The 24,390-nt window shown below is 40.5% G+C and overlaps 1 protein-coding gene across 1 annotated transcript in view; it reads right to left on the bottom strand.

The window, feature by feature from the left end:
• Positions 1–24,390, bottom strand: part of LOC145415676 (uncharacterized) — a 561,483-nt gene that overhangs the window by 385,025 nt on the left and 152,068 nt on the right. Inside the window, exons 27-29 of the mRNA XM_080284894.1 lie at positions 16,970–17,129; positions 15,486–16,282; positions 14,602–14,872 (exon numbers count right to left, since the gene is read on the bottom strand). Of these exons, the coding sequence (XP_080141020.1) occupies positions 14,602–14,872; positions 15,486–16,282; positions 16,970–17,129 (1,228 nt within the window). The remainder of the gene's footprint in view (positions 1–14,601; positions 14,873–15,485; positions 16,283–16,969; positions 17,130–24,390) is intronic.

Here is a 24,390-nt window from a genome sequence, read left to right as displayed (position 1 = left end):
TCCTCCAATTCCACCTTAGACGATTCCGGTGCTGTTCCTCCATCACTTCCCCCCTCTGACTTCCTCATGGCTGACATTAAAATTTCTTCAGTTGATGTATTTTCTGCCATCACTGGCCTCAGTACTAACAAGGCATATGGGCCTGATGGGGTCCCTCCTGTTGTTCTCAAGAACTGTGTTTCTGTGCTTACACCCTGCCTAGGCAAACTCTTTCGCCTTTGTCTGTCAACTTGTACCTTTCCTTCTTGCTGGAAGTTTGCTCTCATTCAGCCAGTCCCAAAGAAGGGTGACCACTCCCAACCCTCCAACTATCGTCCAATTGCTTTAACGTCCTGTATTTCAAAAGTTTTCGAGTCAATTCTCAATAGAAAAATTTTAAGGCATCTTTCCTATCATAACCTTCTCTCCGATTGCCAGTACGGATTCCGTCAGGGACGCTCCACTGGCGATCTTCTCACCTACCTTTCAGACTCCTGGTCATCCTCCTTTCGGGACTTTGGCGAAAGCTTTGCCATTGCACTTGACATCTCAAAGGCTTTCGATCGAGTCTGGCATAAATCTTTAATTTCCAAACTGCCCTCCTACAGTTTCTATCCTTCTATCTGTGCCTTCATCGCTAGCTTCCTTTCTGGTCGTTCTATAGCCGCTGTTGTAGACGGCCATCGTTCTTCTCCTAGATCTATCAACAGTGGTGATCCTCAGGGCTCTGTCCTATCACCAACTCTCTTCCTTTTACTCATCAATGATCTTCTAAGCTGTACATCTAACCCTATCCACTCATACGCTGATGACTCCACCCTTCACCTTTCCATTCGGTTCCTGCAACGCCCATCTCAACAGTTACTTCAACAAACAAGGGATGGGGCTATGGCACACCTAATGTCTGACTTGGCTCGTATCTCTGACTGGGGTAAAAATAATATGGTTGTTTTTAATGCATCTAAGACTCAGTTCCTACACCTATCAACCCGACAAAATCTTCCACAGGTATACCCACTAATGTTTAATAATATTCAGCTTAATCCTGCATCATCCTTGAACGTGCTTGGGGTTTCATTTACTCAGGACTTATCTTGGAAAGATCATATTACATCTCTTGTAAAATCTGCTTCCAAGAGATTGGGTGTGCTAAGCCGACTCCGCTCTTTCTTTACCCCTGCACAATTGTTGACTCTATACAGGGGTTTTATTCGCCCCTGTGTGGAGTACAACTCTCATGTGTGGGGAGGCTCCCCACATACAGCTCTTCTCAATAGGGTGGAGTCAAAGGCTTTTCGTCTCATTAACTCTCCTCCTCTTACTGACTCCCTTCAACCTCTGTCTCTTCGCCGCACTGTTGCATCTTTATCTCTTTTCTATCGCTACTTTAATGGTCACTGCTCCTCTGAACTGTCTGCTTGCATTCCTCCACCTCTACGACGGGTGTGTAGCACCCATCTGGCAGCAAACTCTCATCCCTTTTCTGTCCAACTCTCTAATGCAAGAGTTAACCGTTACTCCCAGTCTTTTATTTATGTAACAGGTCAGCTCTGGAACTGTCTCCCTCTGTCTGTATTTCCTGCTGCCTATGATCTCCAGTCTTTCAAACGAGGTGTGTCCAGGCATCTCAAAATGATCGGATCTTGAATTTGGCTCTCTATTGTATTTTGTTTTTCTCCTGGAGGGAACTGTTACTGCGGGCTCATGGCCTTTGGTTCCTTCTTCCTTGCATTAAAAAAAAAAAAAAAAAAAAAAAAAAGATATTAGTGAGCGTGAATGTACCTGTACTGTATCTTACATGTACTGTATCTAATACTGAATACTGTACTTTATGAAATAAAGTCCCAAGTTTGGTACTATTTCATTTGTTTGACCTCCCAGAAAATTTCTAAGAGTAACATTTGATTATCCAGAAAATTCCATATCCAGAATGGAAGAATCCCCATGAATTCTGGTTAATTAAGCTTTTACTGTACATGAAGCCCTTTCACATGACTTCAGAAATGGACTCCCATGGGAGATGTTGTATGCTGATGATTTGGTGCTGAATGCTGAGAATAAAAGGGAGGCAGAGGAAAGATTTAAGAAGTGGAGAGATGGCATTGGGCACAAGGGCTTAAGAGTAAATGCAGAAAAAACAAAAGTGATGGTATCTAGGGCTGGTGGATGGTACTGTCAAAGAAGAGGGAGAGTGGCCATATGCGATTTGCCACAAGGGCGTGGGAAGTAATTCCATCTTGTGCAGTGTTTGTCATAAGTGGGTGCATAATAGATGTAGTGGTATGAAACGTAGACTGCGAGATAATGCTGATTTCATGTGTGTGGTGTGTCAGGGAGAGCATGTGGAGATTGTGAAAGGACTGAGCTTGCTGGTGAGTCTCTGGAGTGTGTGGATGAGTTTTGTTATTTGGGAGACATGTTATGTGCTGGAGGTGGGGCTGGAGCAGCTCTGTGGCTAGAGTGAAGAGTGGTTGGAAGAAGTCCAGGGGCTGTTTCCTCTCCTGGCATTGAGAGGGCTCTCCCTCCATGCTAAGGGATTTTTGTATGTGGCATGTGCTAGGAGTGTAATGCTGTATGGTCGTGAGACCTAGGCAGTAAAGGAAGAGGATATTCGCATGCTCAAATGTACATAAATGACAATGATTAGGTGAATGTGCAGTGCATCCTTGAGTGTGAGGCCTGAGAAAGCTAGGCTTACAATGGAGGAGATGAGAAGTATGATGAGACTGGAGTGTATTGGTGTTGTGATAAGGAGATGTGGATCGAGATGGTCCGGGCACATGGAGAGGATGGGGGATGATAATTGGGTGCAGAAAGGGAGATGTGTTGCTGTTAGGGGTAGGGTTGCAAGAGGGACACTGAAAAAGACCTGAGACAGTCATTAGCCCCTAAAGACCTCATTTTTCTGAAGCTACATTCAACCCCAGCTGCAATTTGGGGTCAATTTTTCAACTTTTACACGGGTAAAATTTTTTCTTACCGATGTGAAGAGCTTGAATTTACACACGTGAAAATGCCAGTCTCAGTCCCCTAGGCCTAATGGTTACTGCAAAACCACCCATCAAAGATTATAAAAGTCAACCCTTGCAATGAGAGAAAACAGGAATAAATCTGAGGAAACTTAATTTTCGCTAGAGAACCATACCAAAATCAATGAAATCAATGTAAAATATGTTTCTATTGATGAAACTAGGTTAGGAGTCAGCATGAGTAAAAGAAAAATGAAAAAGAACTTTCTTTCAAACATGAAATTTTTGGCAAAAACCTAATTTTTGCTAAAGAATTTTACCAAAATCAATGAAATCAATGTATAATATGTTTCTATTGATGAAACTAGGTGCAGAAGTCAGCATAAGTAAAAGAAAAAAAGGCAAAAACATTTTGGCAGGAGTAAACAGACACACACACAGGTCGCCAACAGAGACAGAGCTATTTGTGGATCGTGGGGAATTAATTGCCGAACCAGTGGCGAACAGGAACCCAGCCTATTGTGATTATGAAAATGGATACGCGAATGGTGGTCCCATCTGGTAATAGTGAAAAAAGTGCAGATTTTGGTCCAACAAGAATATAAAATACAATGAAAGTGTAAAGTTTTTGTTGGTTGCATTATGGCAGAAGGAGGTAGCTCTTTGTTTACACTTGATGGCGGGGAATTTAAGGGCTTTACCAACGAGGATAAGGGCAAAGGAAGTGTTATATTGAATATAACAAGAGTTGCAGGAGTAGAGAAAATAGCAGAGAGGAATGCCCAGGAATTAAAGAAGGTAGGGTTAATAATTAGAGTTACAGGAACGGACCTTAGAACAGGATAAAGAGATCAAGATACTTAAGGACAAATTGGATAACGTCTGTTCACGCAGTGCTGACCAAGAAAGGCAAGTTACAGAAATAAAATTGAGTCATGAATCTGCCTCTAATGAAATAAAACAGCTCGAGAAGGAAAATAAGAGGTTGGAAGAAGAAAGGGACAGGATGAAAAGTAAACTACATAAGCATGAATCAAAGTCAAGGATGCATGATGAACATATTAAGGAAATCAAGGAGCAGCACAAGGGGTGGAAGAAAATCCAGGAGGAAGGATATATAAATTTGAAGGATATTATAGAACAACAAAGCAGGAAAAAGGTGGAAAAGAAAGTGGTTAGGGTATTAAGAAGTAGGGAATCTTTAGTCAGGGATGTAGCAGACAAGAAAAAAATGAGTGATAATTTCAGGACTAAACGAAAAACGGATGACAGTAAGGTCAGAAAGTGAAAGAGAAGAACTGAATAAGGCAAAAGAGATAGTATCAGTAGTTATGGAGGGTAACAATAAAGCTCAAGAAGAGATTGAAGAAGCATTTAGGCTAGGAAAGTACGAGGAGGGAGGAGCGAGGCCACTTAAAGTAAAGTTTAAGTCTCAGGCAATAATAAATGAAATTATAAACAGAACATGGAAATTATCAGAAAAGGAAGAGCTGAAGAATGTTTGGATAAGAAGAGATGCAAATGAGGAAGAAAGAGCTAAGATAAAGGAGCTATTAAAGGAAGCGAAGGCAAAAAACGAACAGAGAACGGAGGAAGGGAAGACAGTGTTTTATTGGAGAGTTATGGATCAGAAATTGAGGAAGCGGTACCGACGGAGAGAGGGAGAGAAGAGGAAATAAAGAACAGTGAAAAAAGTTGGAAAGTGGCATATACTAATGTTGATGGTTTAATATCGGCAAGGTTAGAAATTACCTGAGGATTCATGAACCAGATATCATGTGCTTTAGAGAGACCAAGTTAAGAGAGGATATTGACGTCCATATTGGAGATGGCAAATACAAATTGTGGAGAAGAGACAGAAAAGAAAAAACGGAAGGAGTGATGACAGCAGAGAAGAATAACATCAGTGTGGAAAATGTGGAACTGAGAAAGGGTAAGGCTGAAGCGATAAATAAGAAACTAGAAACCGGAGAGAATGGCAAGAGAGACATCGCAGTGGTATACGTTCCCCCCAAGACAAGGGCATGGAAGGACAATGAATATCAGATGTTGTCAGATATGGTTATCTATCTCAAGAAAGTGATTGAGAAAAGCAATACAGTAACATAATTATGATGGGGGATTTCAACTGTAAAGAGGTGAACTGGGAGGAACAGGACTCGAGAAGCAATGAAGATTCATGGGGCACTATATTGTTAAATACCTCAATGAATAAAGTAATGACCCAATGAGTCAAAGAGGAGACTATATTCAGAGGAGACGACACGCCAGCAAGATTAGATTTACTGCTAACTAAAGAACCTGATGTGGTTGAAAATTTTAAATATCAGTGTACTACGGGAAAAAGTGATCACGTGGTCATTGAGTTTCAGATGATAATAGGGAACGTGGTGCCATGAGATGAGTTTTATAGACAGGGAAGATACAACTATGGGAAAGCAAACTTTACAGGATTGAGGAAATTTTTCAAAAATGTGAATTGGAGAAAATTCAGAGAAACAAGAGAGATGCAGAGGAAGTGGGATATCTTTCTAGATATCTATAATTCGGGAGTGGAGAAACATGTTCCAAGAGTAAATGGAAAAGAAAACAGGAAAAAGGATTGGTTTAACAGAAGGTGCATGATAGCAAAAAAAGAAAGGGACATGGCATGGAACAAATGGAGAAAGAGAGGTAATAATAAATCAATGGAAGAATATAAAAGAACTAGAAATGAATATACAAGAATACGCAGAGAGGAAGAAAGAAACTTTGAAAAAGGTATAATTGACAAATATAGGGAAGAACCCAAATTGTTTTATAGATTTGTTAATGGCAAACTGAAACATAAGGAGGAATCACCCAACTGAAAGTAGAAGGAGAGGTCTACAGAAATGCGGCAATGCAAGCTGAAAAAATGAGCAAATGTTTCCAATCGGTTTTCACTAAAGAAAGGGACTTTGTGGAGGGGGAGGGTGTGACTAGAAATGTAGTGATAAAAGACATAAAAGTGGAAGTGCAGGAAGTGTATAAATTACTGGAAACTCAAGATGTAAGGAAAGGCCCAGGACCGGATGGAATCTCTACCTGGGGACTGAAAGAGTGCAGAGAACAACTGGCAGGTAAGATTCACGATTTAATTGTGTGTTCTCTGGAAGAAGGGAAAGTGCCTCGGGAATGGAAGAGGGCCGATGTGGTACCAATTTATAAGGCAGGACACAAGGAAGAACCCCTGAATTATAGACCAGTGTCCCTGACCAACGTAGTTGCAAAATTATGCGAGAGAATCCTGAAAGACAGATGGATAAAATATCTGGAGGAGACGAACATATTGGCTGAGAGCCAGTTTGGATTTAGAGGTGGTAGGTCATGTGTTTCCAACTTGTTGAGCTTTTACTCAAGAGTGACTGACGTGTTACAGGAGAGAGACAGCTGGGTGGATTGTGTGTATCTAGATCTGGAGAAAGCCTTTGACAAGGTACCCCACAAGCGACTAATGTGGAAATTGGAACACACAGGAGTGGATGTGTGACTTCTTGTGAGACAGACAAATGAGGACAGTAATATAGGACAAGATGTCTGGATGGAGGGAAGCAACAAGTGGAGTCCCACAAGGCTCGGTGTTAGCGCCAGTAATGTTCCTGATTTATGTAAATGATATGGTAGATGGAGTGAACGGTTAGGCAAGTCTGTTTGCTGATGATGTAAAGAAGTTGAGGAAGACTGTAAAATGCTGCAGGAAGACCTGAACAGCATCCAAGGTTGGAGCCAGATGTGGAAAATGAAATTTAATGGAAAAAAATGTAAGATATTGGAAATGGGTAAGAGTATCAAAAGGCCATCACTGAATTTTATGATGGGTAATGAACAAATAAAAAAAGTGAGAGAAGATAAAGATTTGGGAGAGCTGGTCCAGGATAGTTTGTCACCGGAAAAACACATGAACAAGATAGTTAGAGAGACGTACAATCTCTTGACTAACATATGAGTGGCATTCCATTACATGGATGAGGAAATGATGAAAAAATTGATAGTGGCCAAGATCCGCCCTAGGTTGGAATATGCGGCAGTAGTATGGTCCCCACACAAGAAGAAAGACATAAATAAGATTGCGAGAATACAAAGAACAGCAACCAAGATGGTCCCCAGCCTGGCAGATCTGTCCTACAGACAGAGGCTGGAAAAGCTGGACCTGCCTATACTAAAAGAAAGGAGAGAAAGGGGAGACATGATTGCAGTGTTCAGGGCCATGATGGAAATAGAAAAAATTGATAAAAATTATCTGTTTGTATGGGATGGGAGAGTAACAAGAGGACATGGAATGAAACTGAAAAAGCCAAGTTGTCTGAAGGATATCAAGAAATATAGCTTTCCATATAGATGCACTGACCTGTGGAACAGCCTGGACAAAGAGATTGTCCAGTCCAAAAACTTAAACGAGTTCAAAGCAAAATTTGACTTAAAGAGAAAAAGAGACGGGACCCCATGAGCGTAGCTCATTTCCTGTATATCACAATTAGGTAAATACAGGCTGCTCGTGGCATGGAAATTACTGAGTCACATTCGGGACAAAGGACAGGGAGGGAGGAAGATCGAGGTGGGGTGGGGGGACTCTTGGGAGGTGAAGGGGAATCAGACAGATCCCCAATGCACGGGAGGTGGTGTAGGGGGTATTATGGTGGAAAGAAACACACAAAGCGATCATAGCATGAAAATGCCGCGTCATTCGATATAAAGGAGGGATGGAGGGAGGTGGAGGAGGGAGTACTCTCGGGGTGGGAAGCAGGCATGAGACACCCCTCCATATAATGTAGATGTGGTATTGGTGAGTAGTTTGGGTGGAAAAGGACAGAGCAGGTTGTATCCAATCAGCCAGAGGGAGGTGGAGAAGTGGCTGGGGGGGGGGGTCCTCCCAGAGACTTGGTGAGGGGCCAGGACCTTCCTTCCCATCACCTCATCCCTTAGTTCTGATTGGGTAGGAACCATTTACATCATAAAAGGGGGTAGCTAAGTGCATGGCAGTTTCTGACAGACCTTCTATGATCATCAGTCATAGGACTCTACACAGCAAACTTACAAACTGACGATTGTCAGTCATAATACTTTTGGGGTTCAGTGTGACCTCAACGATAAGGGACTGAATAGGGAAGCTACCAGAGATCAAGCAGCATGGACAGCTGCCATTAGGCGACCAAGGCTGACGCATGCAAGCATGTTGGAGCCTTTAAAAACAAAAGCAAAAACAAAAATGATGATTGCGAATGGCTGACAGAACATGAAGTGAACGTAGCTGATATTCTGATAGCTCAGGGCTTTAACCTTATTAAAAACATGTGGTCTCACATCAAAATGAAATCACAAGAAAAAGACAACTTGTCAGTTGCTCACCTTATTATAGTTCATAGGGACATATGACCAATGGATATTTCACTGTAATACTGAAGAAACACTGATGACTCAATGCCCCCAACAAATCCATGCTGTTCTGAAGGCCTGTGGTGACCATACAAGGTACTGAAATACGGTATGAGTAAATCAGAGTATCTGCTTCCCCCTCCCCCCAGTCCACATATTTTTCACGCATACTGTAGTAGACCCTCATTCTACAACTGACCATCACAGCTACAACCCAGTATGCAATGGTTGTGCATGCAATCATTCGACAGAATGATCAACGAAAACTTATAGGCCTACCCAGATTTGGGTTAATGATAGCAAAAATTGCTTACACAATTTTTGAGATGGCCATGAAAGATGGTACCATGTGTATCTGTGCCTAGCAGCAGTGCTGACTGCATCACTGTACCATGCATCACCTATTCCAGGCAGTGAGTGCTTTCCCAGTATTACCTGGAGTCGTGTTGAGGATGCATAATGTGCATATATAGGTATGCACATTCTCTACATGGTAATGTGCAGATGTGAGAGTGTGTGGTCACTGGTGCTGCAGTGAGTCAGTGAAACTGTGTCAGGTGAGTGAGTCATATTGAGAATATGCATATATGAACATTTTCTACACAATAATGTGAGGCTGTGGTCACTGGTGCTGCAGATTGTGTACTGGTCAACAAAACTATCAGGTAAATAAGTGAGTGAGCCAGACAGAGACAGAAGCCTGTGCATATATAGGTATGCACATTCTCTACATAGTAATGTGCATATGTGTGAGTGCGTGGTCACTGGTGCTGCAGTGACAGTCAGTGAAACTGTGTCAGGTGAATGAGTCGTACTGAGAATATGCATATATGAACATTTTCTACACAATAATGTGAGGCTGTGGTCACTGATGCTGCAGACTCTGAAATGGTCAGTGAAACTATCAGGCAAATGAGCGAGGGAGCCAGTCAGAGACAGAAGCCAGCCAGTTTGGCATCACAGTGCCACTGAACATGTCAAACATAAAACACCCACCCACCCTTACATAACATATTTCACTAAAGCCCAGATATAAGATATGATGTTAAACAGGTAAATTATGTGCTTGGCAGTCTGTGGAATGGTGAACTGGGTGGCTGTGTGCATGTGAGGATGCAAGAAAGGGCTGTCAAGAGAAAGAGTCAGACAACAATTCTCTCCCAGCACTGAGCATTGTCTTCAACAATTCTTATCACTCCACAAACAACAGAGTATCCTGCATTCTAATACTGTCTTGTGTAATTCACATAAATAGTTTTTGTAAAACCAGCTATAGACCCAGCTGGTCTTGAAACTGAAATTTTGCTCATGACTATACATATGCGTCAGGCCTGGTTGTGTGCAGCTGATTAAATGTTGCCATATGTTGATGCTTTTGTTGGTAACTAAATTTTTATGCATCTGTCACAATCATGTAAAACACTCCATCACCACTTTGGTGACAGTTGCCTACAGTAATATATGCATATTCATTTGAACAGCAGAGAATACTTTATGAACAAATATTAAAAATGGAAACTTATGAAACTTAAATCTGCCACAATATTTAACTTCATTATGTACAGGATATTATTAAAATGTGCTGTTTGGTTGGCTTTTCAAACAGGGGAGTTCAATATAACCCTTTTCCTCTGTACAAACTTAGGTTCTTTCAGATGTGAACTACACTGGACATTTTTCTTTCAACTGACAATATAAAACATATTTCACAAGCCTTTCTTCTTTAAAATCAAAATCATGATTTTAAGCCTGTGATTAAGAATACAGTACAGTACTTAGTACTTAATAACTTATTCTTTTTGAAATTTAGAAACTATCCATCCATCCATCATCCAATCCTATGTTGTCCCATGAGAAGCGTAGGAGCCAGGGGCTGGGCAAGTTGGTCCTGACATTTAAGATGAGAGTGACCAGCCTTACTCAATCCCTGGGTGACATTATGTAAGCAATAAACCCCAAACACCCCTTGGATATAAACCTTCACCAGCTCAATCCAACTGGAGCACTGTAAATTTGGTTATACGGTTACCACCCAGCGTAGTAAATGGTTTCCTGGTGTACATGAAACCATTTGGCTTGTCACTCATGTGTAAAGTCACCTACAGGCAGAAGGAAGAGGAAAGAATGAAGGAAAGAAAGACAGAAGAGGGAGCATAAAGTCACCTGGAGGCAGAAGGACAAGGAAAGAATGATAGAAAGAAAAACAGAAGAGGATGAAAGGAAAGAAAGATGGAGGAAAGGAAAGGGCAGACACCTTAGAGCAGCACTACATTGAGTGGATGGTGAGTACCCCCACCTACCACAAATAAATATAAGGATGGAGATCATGTGGGAGGCTATCTAATTTGTATTGTCTGTATCATCCATACTCACCCCCACCTACCACAAATAAATATAAGGATGGAGATCGTGTGGGAGGCTATCTAATTTGTATTGTCTGTGTCATCCATACAGGTTTCAACAAGCTTACATGCATCAGCTTTGGTCACCTACTGGTAGCTCCCCATTCTACTTGGCCTCTGGCAGCCTCCCTGTTTGGCTCCTTATCCCTGAGGTCACACTCTATGACCCTGTCCCCAGATCTTTTTCGGTCTGCCTCTTGCAACCCAATCCCCAGCCTTCACATTTCTCATCTTCTGCATCCTGCTGTCATCCACCATCCTCTCAACATGCCCAAACCATCTCACTATATCCCTCCCCATCACAACACCAATACATTCTAGCCTCATCCTTCCTCTCAACTCTTCAGTCACATTCCTAGTCCCCCAGGCCTCAAAATCAAGGCTGCACTATACATCCATCTAATCACTGTCATTTCTGTACATTCAAGCCAAAGAATATCCTCCTCCTTTACTGCCCAGATCTCACTACCATACAGCATTACAACACCAATACATTCAATCCCCGTCTTTCCTCTCAACTCTTCAGTTGCACTCCTAGCCCCTCATGCCTTGAATTCAAAGATGCACTACACATCCATCTAATCACTGTCATTTCTGTATGTTCAAGCCTACGAATATCCTCTTCCTTTACTGTCCAGGTCTTACTACCATACAGCATTACACTCCTAACACATGCTACATACAAAGATCCCTTAGCATGGGGGGAGAGCCCTCTCAATGTCAGGAGAGGCAACAGCTCTCTGAACTTCTTCAGCCACTCCTTGCCCTAGCCACAGAGCTAGCTCCAGCCCCACTTCCAGTACATAACATGTCCCCAGTATAACAAACCTCCACCACACACTCGAGAGATTCTCCAGCAAGAGTAATCGTATCACACCTGACAATCTCTATATGCCCTCAACGACACATCACACACACAAAATCAACATTATTTTGGGCCACTTCTTATACCACTACATCTCATATGCACCCATTTATCACAAACACTGCACAAGACGGAATTACTTCCAATGCCTTTGTGACAAACCATACATGGCCACTCTCCTTCTTCTCTGACAGCACCGCCACCAGACCTAGATACCATCACCTTTGTTTTATCTGCATCTACTCTTGGGCCCTTGTGCTCCACACATAGCTCCACTTCCTAAAGTTTTTCTCAGCCTCCCACATTCACTTTCATTTCATTTTCATTTTTGAAGGCTCCAACATGCTTGCATAAGTCAGCCTTGGTCACCTACTGGCGGCTCTCCATGCTGCTCGATCTCTGGTAGTTTCCCTATTTAGTCCCTTAACCCTAAGGTCACACTCAATGACCTCGTCCCAGGTCTTTTTTGCTCTACCTCTCGCTACCCTACTCCCAACATTAACACTTCTCACTTTCTGTACCCAATTATCATGCCCCATCCTCTCCACATGCCCAAGTCATCTCAATTTACCCCTCCTCATCACAACACCCATACACTCCAGTCCCATCCTACCTCTCAACTCTTCCATCATAAACGTAGCCCCTCCCCTCCCGGCCTTGCACTGAAGGAAGCACTGCACATCCACCTAAACACTGTCATTTCTGTATGTTTGAGTCTGTGAATTCCTTCTTCCCTTACTGCTCAGGTCTCAATACCATACAACAATACACTCCTAACACATGCCAAATACAAAGATCCCTTAGCATGGAAGGAGAGCCCTTTCAATGTCAGGAAATGCAACAGCTCCATGAACTTTTTCCAACCACTCCTCATTCTGGCCACAAAGCTAGCTCCTGCCGCACCTCCAGCACAAAAACATGTCTCCCAAATAACAAAACTCTTTCACACACCTCAAGAGACTCACCAGCAAGTTCAATCCCTTCACGCCTGGCAATATCCACATGCTCTTCAACCCAACACACCACACATGTGAAATCAGCATTACCTTGCAGTCTACTTCTAATACTACCACATCTCTCATGCACCCAATTATGACAAACGCTGCACAAGATGGAATTATGTTCCACGCCCTTGCGACAAATCGCACATGGCCACTCTTCCTCTTCTTTGACAGTACCACCCCCAGCCAGAATGCATATGACCATAAAATATATCACATCTTTGGGCAACTAACTCATCAAAAAGCTACTTTGTCCATTTTGGCCCTATCCACTTATTCCCCCCCATCTCTAAACTGTCCAAATTTCCCCCCAGGGGGGAATTCCCCCCTAGTTAGGAACCTCTGAGTTATCCACACAAATGCTTCAGCTGAAGGTTGTAGGTTCCAATCTCTAGAAGATATCTGGGCCAAAGACAATGGGCATAAGTTCCACAAGAAATTTTCTCATCAATATCAAATAATCTCTCAGTGGTCATACTGTTTCTTTCAGGGCATAGTCAGAGACTCCTTAACCAGATCTCTTGCCTTCATGATGGACACTTTGACAGTGATCACTTTCGCTTGGAAATAAGAAACTTCCCAAAGTCCTCAGCTCTCCTCTCCATTTCAGAAACAACTTTCCACCTGGTTCATCAATTCAACATACATCTATAAGCAACCTACCTTCAACTGAATGAATATATCTGGCCACTGCTCTCTCTCTCTCTCTCTCTCTCTCTCTCTCTTTCCTGGTAGAGTAGAATGGTCCCTCTCTCATACTATGTTCAACCATTTATCTCAACATGTTCCCTTTCTGCAGAATGATCTCCCTGTGCCAAGACTCAGTGCCAAAGTGGATCTGTTTCAAAACAGATTCGGGTGGGATGACAGAAACAGACCTCCACATGTGTGTTCCCCACCCTCAGCAACAAAACATTGTTGGAAGAATGAATCTGTTAACAAAATTTCAAGGTCATGTGCTACTCAAGCATCACTGTGACCTTCCCACGTGTGGTGTACAGACCTACAACAATGGTGCCCTTGGACTATTCCCCTAGCCCCATAACATTTAGGTACTCCATGCACAGGCACGCTCAAGACCTCACTGGCTCTTCACGCCTGGAGTTTTTAATCAGCATCCACTCACTGTATGACAGTACAGTATTGTGATCTTGATTCTAAGGTATGGAAGTGAAGACTGGATCCTGCTGGATGGGCACAAATAGAGAGTAAGAGTGGAAATGAGTTCCCCTTCCTTCAGTCACACATCTGGATACTTTTTTGTGACTATATGGGATGGCTTTGTAAACAGACAAATGAGCAAACAATGCACCAGCAGTATGCAGCTGGGTTGGGCTCTCATATTCTATCTCTGGAGCTGGTACACAGAGCTTAGTGCCTCGCTAAGGCATTTCTTTGACAATGTTTCGTCTCTACTGTGTGAATTAATGTACTGTGAGCCTATCTTAGGCTTGAAATAGGATACATACCTTTTGATTTTCTACAGCATTTGAGTCAACAAATGGATTTTAATCCAAAACCTACCAACATATGTGTATACTGTATACATACACATGAGTGAGATAAATTATTTTTATCTCTGATCTTTTTCATATAGCAATGGCCCATATCATGTAGGCTTGGTGACTCACCTAGTAATCTCATCAGCAAATTTAATCAAAATTAAAGAAAACCTTCAATGCATCATTTTTGGAGAGGGAATTATTGCAGATTTTAGGAGGGATAGGGAATGAAAAGTAGGGACATGTACTTCATGCAAAACACTCACATGGGTCAAATAAAAATGCCTGTTAGGTTTAGTTCCACTCCATTTAGTAGTATTCAAAGAGTCTGGCAACAGAAAAATATGGTAAATGCTATGGAAAAGAAAAAACTAGACAGTTTTTCATTAACACTTCTCAGTTCTCTCAGAGTGATAAAATGAAAAACAACAACAGCAAGCAATATGCCCTGCAAAGACACAACACATCATACGTATATAAAAAGCTTACCCGTGTATGAATGTAGTTTTTCCCACATATCTTTCTGCCATTCAGCATGCATAAGGTTCAAGTCTTGGTGAGTTGATAGTTTGTCTGTCATCCACTCCAGGTCCTCAATGATGCTCTTGGTTTTGGCAGCCAGGGATTCATGTCTTTGGTCTACCTCTTTTATTATCTCTTTGATGTCGTTGCTGGATGATGATGCTTGCAGTAGAGAACCAGCTCGTTCTTTCACAGCATCTAGCACTCGCTTGTGTGAAGTTATATCTTGAAGTGTTGTCTACAGTAAGAAGAAAATATAACTCAATTAATATACACTGATATGTACAACATTTTCAATTCAACATCATATCGAATGCATAACTAACTGATAAATAAAAAAAATTGCTGGGGCACCTCATTTCTAACAACAACAGTTGTATTGCTGTTTAACGTGAACATTATGCAAAGCTGTCAACAAAAATGTTTTCATTCATGCTTACCACAAACCTGTATGTATTCTACACCTGTAGAATACATGCTTACCTTATTAACAATCAAAGGGAAAGTAAGATGGAGGTGTGATATTACCACTGTTATTCAAAATATACATTACTGTATATAGATAAGGTCATAATAAGAGTCAGAATCAGAATGATGAAAATAGCTGTGAAACTGGTGAAAGATGGACCATTTTGTAAGCAGTATTGCCAGACTGACATTCATATACAACATAATTTGACTAACAAACCAGTCTTACAAAAGAAGGCACAACAAATATTGTATACAATGCATGCATGTGTGTGTGTGTGTGTGTGTGTGTGTGTGTGTGTGTGTGTGTGTGTGTGTGTGTGTGTGTGTGTGTGTGTGTGTGTGTGTGTGTGTGTGTGTGCGTGTGTGCGTGTGTGTCTTACCTTTAGCTTGACTAGTCTAGATCGTAGCTCCTGCAATGACAGCCAGTTGGCTGGATCAACAGCTACAGTTTTCTCAGTGTTATCCAACCAGTTGCGTGCAGCCTGGATACTGTCTGAGAAGGATGACCGTTGCAGCGACAGAGCCTCTTGCTGTCGCTGCTGCTCCATAATCGAAGTTTCTAGTTTCTCCCAGCGCTCACGCATGACTCTTAGATCTTGACGCAATTTTTCTCTGCCAACTGTTGCAGTATCTGGGTAGAGCCTCTCTCCAATAGTTGTTATGGATCCTAGCCGATGCACTGCTTGCTCGCGTTCACTCAGGAGGTATTGCAGCAGATTCTCCTTTTCTTCAGGATCTGTCTCATTCAAACATCCATCAAGAGACTCCTGAATGGTATCTAACCATTTCTCACTCTCTTTAAACTTCTCTTCAAATGCCTCATGATCAGAAAGCACCCCTCGCCATTTTGTGACAGCTTCTTTAGATAGAACATGAAGGCTCTGGTAGCGGTTACTGAGCTGGGTGATGAGAGGCTTAAGACGTTCAACTCCAGAAACACGGACCAGGATATGACCTTGGTCAACAAACACGTCTATATCTCTCTCATAACGTACAACTTCATCTCTTTTCTTTGATACTGATTCAATACGAGTTCTTTTCTCCTGCAATGTACCACACAAAGGTTGATCTCTGAAGAAAGATTCTTGATCCTTACACCATGATGAATGGCATTCTAAGTCCTCTTCAAACTGGATCCACTGCTTAAGAGTCACATTCAGGTTGTCACGAATATCACCTATAATAATAAAGGATTATATGTAGTGCTTTTCTCACTGATGAGACTTGACTAACCTCCACACAATATTATGAAAACAAAATACTATTTATCTATCTATCCATTACCTATTGCCAGATGCCTCAATCTCGTAAGGAATGGCCACAAACAAATCGCCTCCATGTTGTCTGTATCCCGCCATTTCACTGCCCTCCACCCAACTCACACATCCGTCTCTCATATACCTCTCCACTCCATCCACCCCACCTCATTATCGACCTCCCCTTCCCTCTCATTTCCTCCACCTCACTCACATACACTTTCCACATTAGTCTCTCGCTCTCCATCCTCTTCACATGGTCAAACCACCTCAATGTACTTCTCCTAATGCTTTCTATCACATGCACAGCAACACCACAATGCTCCTTCACTTCCTCATTTGTCAGTCTGTCTTTCCATGTAACTCCACATGCTCCTCGCAAATAATCCGTTTCCCCTGCATAATACATGCAATTAAAATAAAACAAATACAGCTCAGAAACTGCATATAATAGAGTACAACTCATAATAACTCTGCATTTTTCATTGTTAAAAAAAAAAAAAAAAAAAAAATTGAGGGCAGAAAAGTATTCATGACTTCTACTGTACTTCAAAAGATGTGATGGAACACTGCTGTAATTTTTTACTAAAAAATGCACATATACTGACCAACATTAAAAATATGTTGCTTCCAGGCATCCTCCATAGAAGAAATTGTGGCATGAAGAGCTTTGCCTCCTCTCTCAGAAGTACTCAGAGCAACTTTCTCTCCTAATGTGCGCAACTCTGACAGTTTTTTGTCCCCAGTTGCACGAACTGTGTCAAAGTCCTGAAGAAAATAATGCACAAGACTTTATCTAAAAAAAAAATCATGAGTAAATGCTAAAAATCCCAACCCTCTTCCCAGTGATATCATTCAACAGACTTTAAGATCCTCACTTTAAATGCAGTACAAAAAAATCTGTACCTTCTTTACTGCTGTGATTAAGGGTGTGGACTGTGGTCTACCAATATAAAAGTCCAGATAAAAAAAAGTATTTCACTGAAGGTGTTAAGTCGTACAGTACTTGCAAGTACTTTTATAATGATATTAATACCTTCAGCTCAATGATGTTTTTTCAGTTTATTCTTTATTCCACCACATGGTTTTATTCAGCTTAGGACTTTCTGAATTGGAGAGGTTAAGTACAGTTTTCAATAACCCCTTCAATAAGTAATAATTCCTGGCCTGAATAAAATCATCTGATGGCAGAAAGAGTTGAAACTAGTGTATCATTGTGGCGAAGTTGTTAAGCTAATGGCCATTATACACAGAAATGTTTCTTTTATACACCTAAACTTTGCAGCCCATTAAAAGACCATTGGATGAATATTCCAAGCTACTATCCCCAATGAAAAAAGAAACAAGTTTGAATTTTTACAGTTCAAAGGACTGGATAGCTTAATATCTACAAATCCTAACTTAATTGGACTGAATCCCATTATTCAGGAATACTATGGAATATCTCTATAGCATATTCTCAAGGTTGAACAATACCCATATGCCTAGACTGCATACTTAAACTAAGAGTCTCCAGATAATCATGTGACATATGCAACTGTATACTACTTATTATGCATAATTCAAATTCTATACTCCATCAACACTGTACTAAAAATGCATTACATGTACTTTCATATTTACAGTAGAATATTATTTAAATTTTGAATATTTCCTACGGTACACTATGTACTACCGTATTCTTAAAAATGTTTACCTCCTTTCAGTCTAAGAGTTTCTTCAAATGAATGAAATAATCTGGTGGAAAGAAGAAAGAAAATATGGGAATGACAGGGTTAATGGAGATATTTCTAGTCCCTTTAGTCCAAGATTTCTAATTAAGCTTCCAATCCCTTTAGTCTGAGATCTCTCACTTAAGCTGAATGAAACTGCCTGGAGGAAGCCAAAATGTGGTTTTAAATTTTAAAAATCAGACTGAAGGGGTTAAAGTAAGATAAATATGCATATGCCAAAAGTTAGTCAATAACATTAAAAATTTATATAAAAAATGAAGGCATAGTTTTTTCACTCAGTAACACTTTCATCATCTATAATTTCTGGAAACACAACAAGCAGACAAGGTTGTGGAACATGCAAGGGCTAGCACACACAAAATAATGCAAAGAAGATACTATACATCTCTCAACAATTACAGTACAATGTCAAAACCTGTTTTTCAATATAAATGAATATGTACACTTTCAGTGCATTGAAAAAACTGCATTATGAACAATATCACTGCCATTTGTATAATCTTTTTGGGAGATGAATTCCTAAGAACACACTCAACTGATCAATAATGGAGAGTATCAATTTGTGTGGGAAAATACTCACTACAGTTTTTGACGTTCCATACATTCACATATTGTGGGGTAACTGAACTGACAATGTATCAATCATTCAGTGTGACAAATTATGCTCTACATATCTTTTGTGTAGAGGGATATGCTGATGGGATGCAAAAATTTGGTTTTAATGGCACTGAAATGACTGGTATAGGGAAGGTCATGTCTACAATAACATCCCCCATTCATCGCAATGCAAACCCATTCCTAAACTGAATTTTCAGGTGGTGTCTCCTTAACTGACTAAAATAATCTGACTGTAACAAGAAACAAAATAAAATGCATCATCTTACAGATAGAATTTAATACTGTAATCTAAACAGGTGCTTATAATGTGCTCCATGTGTACAGTGATCCTTTGATTATTGTACATTTGGTTATAGTGGTTTTCATAATCAATGTGAGAAGAAAATCTGCACTCCTGCTATTATCGCACATTTTTTGGCTAAACACCATCATTATCAAACACTCGAGCTGGTCTTTGCCAACAATGATGGCACAGTGTCTGTGGTTTCTGATGGCTTTGAGTTCCTGCTCAAGCAGTTAATCCCAGGTAGTGGAGACCACTACTTCTCCAGCCAATAGCCTTGGAAACTTTCCTCAAGCCAATCTCATCTCATTATGGTACATGCTTCTTCCTTATTGTGCCCTTGTTATCACTTCACCATGCCTATGTGTGTTTCTGATACTTACCATAACAGTATGTGTGCATTTAGTGGGTCTGAATTGTCATAAAAGGGAAAACTGGGGATTGCACTTGAGATGTCTAATACCAAGCAGGAAAAATCCCATCGATTCTGTGCTTTCATTATTGCTCATTTCCATTATCACATCCAATATTTGGTACCAGCTATGTGTGATAACCACGGGATCACTGCATCTATATGATACAGATGTGCCACTCTCCTTCACATGTCTGCTTAGGTGCTAATACCTACTGTCAATATTGTATACACGTGAGGGCTGTCTAATTCAGGAATGGTGTAACAGTATTAGCTGAGATGTTTTTATGACATGTTGGAGGGTTATATGAAAAGCTAGTAGTGTCTTTTCTAGTCCTATTCCTCACAGAAACCCTAAACTCTCCCTCTACTAACTTATTCCCATACAGTCTTCCCAGTTACCATCTCTTCACTAACTTTCATAGGAAGGGTGGTACTTTGTTCTTATATTAACTCAAAATATGAGTTTGACACTATCATGAACTTCATTTCTACAAATTGTGATTACTCATTACACAAACTAAATTACCCTAATATAACCAAATACTGTACATCTGTACACTTTATCGCTTCCCAATGCATCATCAGAACTCAGAGTATCTGACTCCATATTCACACAGTTGACCAACATTGACCTCACCCTTACTAATGAAATTAGTGTGTTGGGTGATTTTAACATCCATATGGCGGTAGGTGGGGACACTCACCATCCACTCACTCAATATAGTGCTGCTCTCGGGTGACTGCCCTTTACTCTCTTCCTTTTTACTTTCCTTCTGTTCTCTTCTGTCATTTTTTCCTTGATTCTCTACTTTTCCTTGTGCCTATGGGTGACTCTACACTCCCTCTTCTGTCTTTTTCTCCTTCATTCTTTCCTCTTCTTTCTGACTATGGGTGACTCTACACTGAAGGATAAGCCTAGAGGTTTCCTGTACACCAGGGAACCATTTAATACGCTGGGTGGTAACTATATAATAAAATTATGGCGCCTGGTGGTTTAGTGGATAATTACGGCACTCCAATTAGATTAAGCCTGTGCAGGTTTATATCCATGGGATGGTTAGGATTTACTGCTCATGTAATGCCACTCAGGGATGGGTGAGGGTGGTCACTCTCATCTTAAATGTCAGGACCAACTTGCCTAGCCCTGGGCTCCTACACTTCTCATGGGGCAACACAGGATTAGATGATGATGATGACAATGTAGAATGGTTATTGCACTATGCCAGGACTGATGATAACTGTCAAGTATGCAAGATGTTTGCGGAATCATTTGATCTCATGCAACTGATAAAACAACAAACCAGAATACCAGATAATCCTGACCATAGTGCCTATCTCTTGGACCATTTCTGACAAATAACCCAGATCAGTACAGGACAGAGATATTGCCACGCTTGGATCCTCTGACCACAATCTCATCAAAGCTTCACTCATCAGTTGCCCCAACCCTTCTCACTCTGAATCAGTTGGGGTGACAACAAGGCACTTCCAAAGGGCAGACTGGAATGGATTTAGAAATTACCTGGCTGATATTTTATGGCAGTCTTCCTTTTCCACTGACAGTTCTACCCTGTCCCACAGTAATGATTTAATACAAGTTGGTATGGAATTATTCATACCCAGTCAACAATTTACTAAAGGATCGGATTCCTCTAAATGGTCCGACTGTAATTGTGCCGAAACGATGACCCAGGTCTTCAGCATATAACTCTTACTTAAAGTTAAAAAAAAAACTACTGAAACCCTCAATTACTTAAAAAAAGCCAGAAACCACACAAAAGTAGTAATAAATCTCGCCAAATCAAACTTTCTTCACAATCAAGCACCCAAACTATTAAATAATCCTAAAGACAAGAGAATGTTCTGGTAAACTCTCAGTTCTTTCAATAGTTACTTTAAATAGTCATCACCTATTCCCCCACTAAAATCTTCAGATGGAAACAATGTAAGTGATCCTCATGGAAGATCAACATTCTTTGCCAGTATGTTCACCAGAAATCCTACCTTAGAGGAGGTCAGTAAGAATGTTCCTGGATTAGAACTTGACTCTCCCAGAAGTGCTTCACCAAAGATACAGACTAGATACAGAAAATCTATCCTAGACAATTTAACAACCAACAAAGCTCCAGGTCCAAATGAAATTCCTCCAAAAGCTTTGAAAAAGTGTTCCCCAGAACTTGCTCCTGGTCTAGCTAAATTATTCAGACTATGAATACATATCTTTTCATTCTCTAATTCTTGAACAGAAGCCAATATCCACCCAATTCCAAAGAAGGGAAGTTCCTTTGATCACTCTGATTACACTTTAATAGCTACCACATTTTCTCTTGGTAAAGTATTTGAGACTGTCATTTATAAGCACACTGTCAAACATCTTGAATCCAACAACTTACTTTGTGACAGACAGTATGGCTGCTGTTGAGATACCCAATCTAATTACTCGTATCATCCATCAGCAAACTGACCAACGTGGAGAAACCCGTGCAATAGCCCATGATGGCTTTTTGAGACTGTGTGGCACCATTCCCTGTTATCCAAACTCCCTTGCTATAGTTTATCATCTTTTGTCCCCCTGATTTCATATCTCAGCAACAGAAAAATAGAGTAAAGGTAGATGATGTATGTTCCAATTTCAACTCAGTGAATGCTGGCATGCTACAAGGATTGGTCAATATATCTGGCCATAACAGTCTTGAGGGAGGGTGAGGGGGGAGCTGGGATCAGGATGGAAACAGGGTTATCGTATTAGCTCCTATACAATGGGCTTCAGTTATGTCATATGCAGATCTGTTGTATATGGTACCCAAGATTAACACATTACAGTAGTTGCACAGCTTGGTGATGACTGACTTTTAAAAGAAAGAATAAAGTACAGTGAGTCTGTCTATTTATAGACAGATACCTTAATCCTGGTGGGGATGGTCACAAACAAATCACTTCCATGTCACCTTGTCCTCTGCCGTCACACTGCACTTCCTCCATCTCACAACCTTCCTTACATACAATCTCCATGCCATCCCTTCAGCTTATCTTCAGTCTCCCACTGCTTCATCTCATCCTCTGTCTCCTCTTTTTCCTCCTCCACTCCACCTCAATCACAAAGAGTCTTGCTTTATTCTTCATTCTCTCCATGTGATTCAACCATCTCAAGATTCTTCTGATTCTTTTCAGAACATCCATATCATCACCACAACACCCCATCACTTCCTCATTGGTCTGTCTGTCTCTCCATGTAACTTCACATACTCCTCTCAAATAACTCACTTTCATTCCTAATACTCATGACCTGTGTCACTGTGACATGAGTCCAAGCTTCACTTCCATATGTTAAGAGTGGGGATCACAATACTGTTCGGTTATGCAGTGACATTTTATGATGAGAACAGGTCTAATTCAACAAAAGGAACTAAAGGATCCTGAACTCTCACCATGAATAAGTTAGGTGGAGATACTGATACTGAAATCAAGCATATGAAGGTCAATATCTTACAGGAAAACTAAGGTAGTACAGTATTAACATTAACAATCTGTAAGACATTTCCCCCTGTAATCAATATCAAACTCTCTGACAACACTTTTAATTAACTTAACAACAATCTTTGACACATAATAATTACTAATATTATAAATGGCCATTGTATCAGTACATATAATATTAAAAATCTTATGCAGAAATAAACAAGAAATGCTGACTCATCAGTAGACACTGAACTGGAGATTCTCTCAGCCACTGTATCTGTACAAGTAACACTTAAAAATCTTATGCAGAGACAAATTGGAAATGCTGACTCATCACTAGGCACTGAACCAGAGCTTCTCTCAGCTGTTCAACAATTATTGTACACTGTGATTTAACAATGAGTGCTGGAATAATCTATTTCAAGTTTTCATACAAAAAAGAAGGAATCAAAGGCAAGGACCTATTACTAATCTCACTTCTTTTAATTTTACCATATTTAAACAAATAAAGGCACTTAATTAAAAAAAAAATGATACCCTTAACCCTTAAATGAAAGCTGATAACTTGTGTATTTTTACTAAGGCTCATTCCAAGTAATTTTACTTACACTAGGGGAAGATTTCCTGTCAGTCAAGGGTTAAAAATTACATCATCTAAATTAACCATTAACCTATAAACTGCAACTTACCCTACTAGAGGACATCATTCTGACTGTGATATAAATCAAGAGACACCAATCAAAACTATATTTTCTTTACTGTGTATGTTCCCTACTGCTGTAGTATGTAGTAGTAGATACTAACCTGGAAACTTCCATACCAATGCTGCAGCATGCTCTTTTCCATCTGATACCCATAAAACTGGCACTTGTGGATAATTAAAAATGTGCAGATACATATATCCTGAAAAGCTATTAACTTCTGGGCACTGCAGCAGTTAAACTATTCCACATACCACCCTAAAACCTGACGCATAATTATATACTGTACTTAACCACATTCCCCATCAGTATGACCATGAGATCAGCTGGTGAAGCTTTTTCTTTTTTCACACCAGGGCACTGCAGATTTTCCCCAAGCTGTTGTTTGTGGGTTAAATCACAGCTGACATTTTAGGTACTGTATCTTACTCCAGCTACTAATGTCAGCCAATTGTATCTGCCACAGGGAAACCTCCTGTTGTCCAATTATAAATTACTGGTGCTAGCTTGGTGTTTCACTGTTTTATACATGAAACAACTGTAGTTTCACAGGCTAAAGTTTTCTCACAAATATCAAATTCCATAATATTATCTTTCACAAATAAGAGATTCATAACAACCCAAATTATCTGTGCCACAATGAGTAATGTAGAAGTATGGTAAATTAGGATCACAGTAGACTGTAGAAACATCAGGTGATATACATAAATAAATCAGTCAGCAGCACACACACACACACACACACACACACACACATACATACATACACACAATGGACTTTGATTAATGCTGCTAATGTGTGCAGGGAAACAGGCAGGAT

This window comes from Coenobita brevimanus, chromosome 13, assembly GCF_032717465.1.
Source record: "Coenobita brevimanus isolate Jiangsu-jjx chromosome 13, ASM3271746v2, whole genome shotgun sequence".
In the NCBI taxonomy this organism is placed as follows: domain Eukaryota; kingdom Metazoa; phylum Arthropoda; class Malacostraca; order Decapoda; family Coenobitidae; genus Coenobita; species Coenobita brevimanus.
The sequence above is the reverse complement of the archived record's forward strand: the minus strand, read 5'-3'. Positions and strand labels throughout refer to the sequence as shown.